At 61.4% G+C, this 4,662-nt stretch overlaps 1 protein-coding gene across 1 annotated transcript in view; it reads left to right on the top strand.

Moving 5' to 3' along the window:
• WDR24 (WD repeat domain 24) overlaps positions 1-4,662 on the top strand; it is a 5,973-nt gene that overhangs the window by 1,219 nt on the left and 92 nt on the right. Inside the window, exons 3-9 of the mRNA XM_010284283.1 lie at positions 570-1,245; positions 1,575-1,690; positions 2,802-2,923; positions 3,254-3,358; positions 3,460-3,797; positions 4,240-4,424; positions 4,601-4,662. The exon at positions 4,601-4,662 is cut by the window's right edge and continues 92 nt beyond it. Coding sequence (XP_010282585.1) covers positions 570-1,245; positions 1,575-1,690; positions 2,802-2,923; positions 3,254-3,358; positions 3,460-3,797; positions 4,240-4,424; positions 4,601-4,662 — 1,604 coding nt within the window. The remainder of the gene's footprint in view (positions 1-569; positions 1,246-1,574; positions 1,691-2,801; positions 2,924-3,253; positions 3,359-3,459; positions 3,798-4,239; positions 4,425-4,600) is intronic.

Below are 4,662 nucleotides of genomic sequence, written 5' to 3'. Positions count from 1 at the left end.
GGTATAGCAAGCTGCTGTCTTGCCCCCCGTGTCGGGGCAGCCTCTCGCTCCAGCGCTCAGCTCGGGGAAGGTGCTGCACGGCCACTCTGGGACGCGCCTTGCTTGTGTTTGGTCACATTTCCCTCCTGCCTTTCCCCGGGGGCATTTGGGGTGTGTCTGTTGTGGTTCGTGGGCCCTGCCAGGCAGCGCTGCGACTCCTCACGAGCTTAGAGAGGCACCGAGATACGTTCAAACTGGCCTTTTTCCTCTCTGCTGTCCCTGGCAAGTGGAAACTGGAGCTGGGGGGAACTGTTCTGGCTGGGAGCCCTTCAGACGAGTGTGGCTCTGAAGATGCAGAGCCTTAAACGAGGGCGGGAAGGAGGGGTGTTGCCCGTCCTGGTTACTGGAGAGCGGAGGCGTTTGGTAGCGTGTGGGAGGACGCAGTTGCAGCCCGGTTGCCTCCCTTTGGCATGGATCTGGTCACATCTGTGTCGTGAGCATTTCTGTGCCGGGGCGGCAAAGGAGAGGTGAACGGGCACAGCTCCTGGCCCAAGCTGGCATCTCACTGCCTTTCTCCACCCTTCTCCCAGGGGCTGGCTGGCAACAGGCGGCCGGGATAAGATGGTGAAGGTGTGGGACATGAACACCACACGGGCGAAGGAGATTTACTGCGTGCAGACCATCGCCTCCGTGGCCCGGGTGAAGTGGCGCCCGGAGTGCAAGCACCACATCGCCACCTGCTCCATGATGGTGGACCACAACATCTACGTCTGGGACGTGCGGCGTCCCTTCATCCCCTCTGCCATGTTCGAGGAGCACAAGGACGTCACCACGGGCATCGTGTGGCGTCACCTCCATGACCCCTATTTCCTCCTGTCGGGCTCTAAGGACAGCACCCTCTACCAGCACATCTTCAAGGACGCCAGCCAGCCCATCGACCGGGCCAACCCCGAGGGGTTGTGCTACAGCCTCTACGGAGACCTGGCCTTCGCCGCCAAAGAGAGCCTCATCTCCTCCGACTCCAACCGCAAGCCCTACATCGGGGACCGGCGTCACCCCATCTTCTTCAAGCGCAAGCTGGACCCCACGGAGCAGTTTGAGTACATCTCCTCCTCCAGCGCCCTCAGCGTCTTCGAGACGGACGTGGAGAGCGGCAGCATGGACTGGTTCGTGCACACCGCCAAGCAGTACGCCCTGGCCGGCAGGCCCCTGGCCGAGCTCTGCGACCACAACGCCAAGGTGGCCAAGGGCTTGGACCGCAACCAGGTGAGACCTAGGCTGGAGACTCTCAGGGCAGACCTAGGCTGGTGCCGGGGTTGAAAGGTGCTGTTAGGATGAGGCCCGAGCCGGACGGCAGCTCCCGGTGGCCTCGAGCTGTCCCTGGGAGGTGTCCCCAGGAGGTGTTCCCGCGCCTGGCACCAGAGCGCCGTTGCCTACGATGAGCGCGGATCTTTGCCCAGAAACGTGACCGCCCTCGAGCGCCTGCCCAGCTCTCTGGATGGGCCGACGGTGGGAGGTCGCAGTCAGGCACGTGGGTGCATGGGGCCTGGTGTTTAGCTCGGCAAGGTCTGACTGCGGCTGTCTCTCTCCCGCAGGTGGCTCAAACGTGGACAATGCTGCGAATTATCTACTCCAGCCTCGGCACCGTGTCGTCCACCAACCTCAACCACAGCATGGGGAAAGGCAGCGCCGCCCTCCCACTCATGAACAGGTAAGGGGTAAGGGGGCCCGCGCCCGCAGCAGAAGTCGTGACGGCCGGGGCGGCTCCCTGAGTGGGAGAGAGGCGACGGCTCCTCAGCTGGGCTGGAGTCACGGGGTGGGAGCAGGGACGGCTCTCCCCCAGCTTTGGGCTGTGCTGGTTTGCAGGTTGGCATCGTTTAAACGCGACCATTTTCCGTGGCGGGGCGCGAAACGAGCGGCCAGCCTGGCCTCGAGTTGTGCGGGCTCGTACGCTGCTCTCTTCCCTCCTTCAAAGTTTGAAGCTGCGGTGGGGCTGGTACCAGCTTTGCAGTTTTTTAATTAGCGTTTGTGACCGAGGGCTGGAGTTGGAGAACCTCTGTCTTGCTGCTGGTGTGGAGAGGTTGTCTTCTGCCTCTCAAAGGGAGAGGACAGCCCAGCTCCGCCAGCGGCTCCCCGGGCGGGGTGGCTCGCTGGCGTGGAGAGCCCCACGGTGGGCTGATGAAGCAGGAAAACTTGTTTTTCCTCTTCTCAGTGAAGTACAAAAGCGAGGGGTGAGGACTCCAAATGAGCTGTCAGACCTCGCAGGGCCGGGTTTCCGAGGTGAGTGGCAAAGACGCAAATAACATCAAACAAAACGTTCTCCTCGACCGAGCTCTGCATCCAGGCAGGTCACTGACTTAAACCGCAGGCAGCAAGCTGAAGAGCTCAGCTCTGCTTCAACCCCGTTCCCTTCCTTTTCCATCTCGGCGAAGCCCGAGAGCGATGAGGCATAACAAACAGCAAAGCGCTGGGTAGCGAGGCAGCTCCTCTTTACCCACCTGGTAAAGGTGAAGGTGGATATTAGGAGATGGAATCGAGAGCCTGCGCTCAGCTCTGAAATCCTTTAGGGAGGCCTTTGCAGGCAGCTTTGCGGGGCGCGCAGAGACACCAGGCTTGGAGAAAGGGCTGTGTTCACGACTGCAAGGTATCTTTATTTTTAAGTTAACAATGTGGGGACAGCTGACTTCCGTGCTCTCGGGGGAAATCGCCATGTCTTGTGTTTCACCCTTCAAATCGCAACTGGAGACCTGTACCCGGGCTGTTTGGTGGCTAGATGGGAAGCTGTAAACTTCTGTGCTTATTCAGTTTGGCTTCTTTCCCAGCTTTAACCTGAAGGACATCCCCTCTGGGCTGGGCAGCGAGTCAAGACTGGACCGCAGCAAAGGAGAGAGCCGCGCAGAAAACATCCTCATGGATTCCTCCTCCACCCTGATCAACAACGAGGGTAGCGTTTCTGGGGCAGGCTCTTCCCTCCTCAGGCTGTCAGTAGCCCTGATACGGGGTAAACTGGTAAATTTATCCTGTAAATTGGGGTGATTGGACCTGCTGCAGCCCCCAGGTGAAGCACGCCGAGCCCCGGGGTGGTGCAGAAGGACAGTTTACCCCCGTGCCCCCCGCAGCGGTGGCTGCGGGCGCCAGGAACGTGACTGCGGTGGGGAGCCGAGCCGTCTGGCTCGGACACAGCCTGGCAGGCTGGGGCAGGGCATGGGGGGTGTGGACCCAACTGTGTGCCTGAGGGGGAGATGAGCCGATTTCTCTCTCCCTGGGCACACAGACAACGAGGAGACGGAGGGCAGTGATGTCCCTGCGGACTATCTGCTGGGAGACGTGGAAGCGGATGAGGATGACCTGTATATGATGGACCACGAGAACCCGCACGGTGAGTGCATGGGTGGTGCCGAGAGGTGTTGCCTGTGCCAGACACGCAGCTGGATTTTTTTCTGCCAACCTTCCCTAATCGTTCCTGATCTCTCCTCGCAGCTGAAGAGCAAGAATACAGCCTTCCACAAGAAGCCTTCCCCCTGCGCCACGAAATCGTGGACAACCCATCGGCCTTGGACCACCTGCAAGACAAGGCTGACTCTCCTCACGTCAGTGGCAACGAGGCCGAGACGGTGTCGCTGACACCCGTGGAGTCCTTCTCCCTCATCTCCATCTCCCACTCGCTCTACGAGAACCGCCTGCCCTCCGACTTCTTCAATCCCATCGTACGAGACACGCTCCTCTTCTACGCCGAGCAGGGTGACGTCCAGACAGCTGTGTCCGTCCTCATCGTGCTGGGAGACCGCATCCGCAAGGAGATTGATGAGCAGACCCAGGTAAGACACTGGGACGCCCCTTCCTCCTGGCTGCGTAGGAACCGAACTCTCCCTTCGGGGCTGATGCAGCATCCCCACGAGATGCAGTAGGACACCTCGGTGGGACCCAGAGGTGGTGTGTCCCAACGCAGTGGGATCCTGGCTGGGCTCTGGGTGCTTCTCCTCTCCTCTAGCCCCTGCCAGGCTCGCTCTAAGCCAGGGTGGGCAGCTCCAGGATCCCTGGTACCCAGACAGCTGCCCTACCACCAGTCCTGGCAGGGACCTGAGGTGGTGTCTGCAGGGCCAGGGTGGGGAAGTGGCCTTGGCCTGTTGATTTGGGGAAGGACGCCTCTTCCCCAGCCCCACAGAGCAGGTCCCCTGCTGCAGGGATCTTGCCTTTGGGACGTGGGGCTGGGATCCCAGGGTGGGATTTTGGGGCTGAGCTGTCTGCGGCCGTCCCCAGGAGCACTGGTACACGTCCTACATCGACCTGCTGCAGCGCTTCCAGCTCTGGAACATCTCCAACGAGGTGATCAAGCTGAGCACGTGCCGTGCCATCAACTGCCTCAACCAGGCGTCCACCACCCTGCACGTCAACTGCAGCAACTGCAAGCGGCCCATGAGCAACAGGGGCTGGATCTGCGACAGGTGAGGGCAGCGCCGCAGGCAGGGAGCAGGCAGGGAGGTGGGGACCGTGCTCTGACCACCGAGGGGGAGTCCCAAAGGGGCTGCAGGGGCAGGAGGGTGGGGCTGGTGCCCCCTCCGCTCTCCCCCTCGTTGCCCCTCCAAGGGCTCTCAGGCTCACCCCCTTCTCTCTGGCGCAGGTGTCGGCAGTGTGCCAGCATGTGCGCCGTCTGTCACCACGTGGTGAAGGGGCTCTTCGTCT

This window comes from Phaethon lepturus, unplaced genomic scaffold (assembly GCF_000687285.1).
Source record: "Phaethon lepturus isolate BGI_N335 unplaced genomic scaffold, ASM68728v1 scaffold23730, whole genome shotgun sequence".
Taxonomy (NCBI): domain Eukaryota; kingdom Metazoa; phylum Chordata; class Aves; order Phaethontiformes; family Phaethontidae; genus Phaethon; species Phaethon lepturus.
Note: the sequence above shows the minus strand (reverse complement) of the source record. Positions and strands in the feature narration are given on the sequence as shown.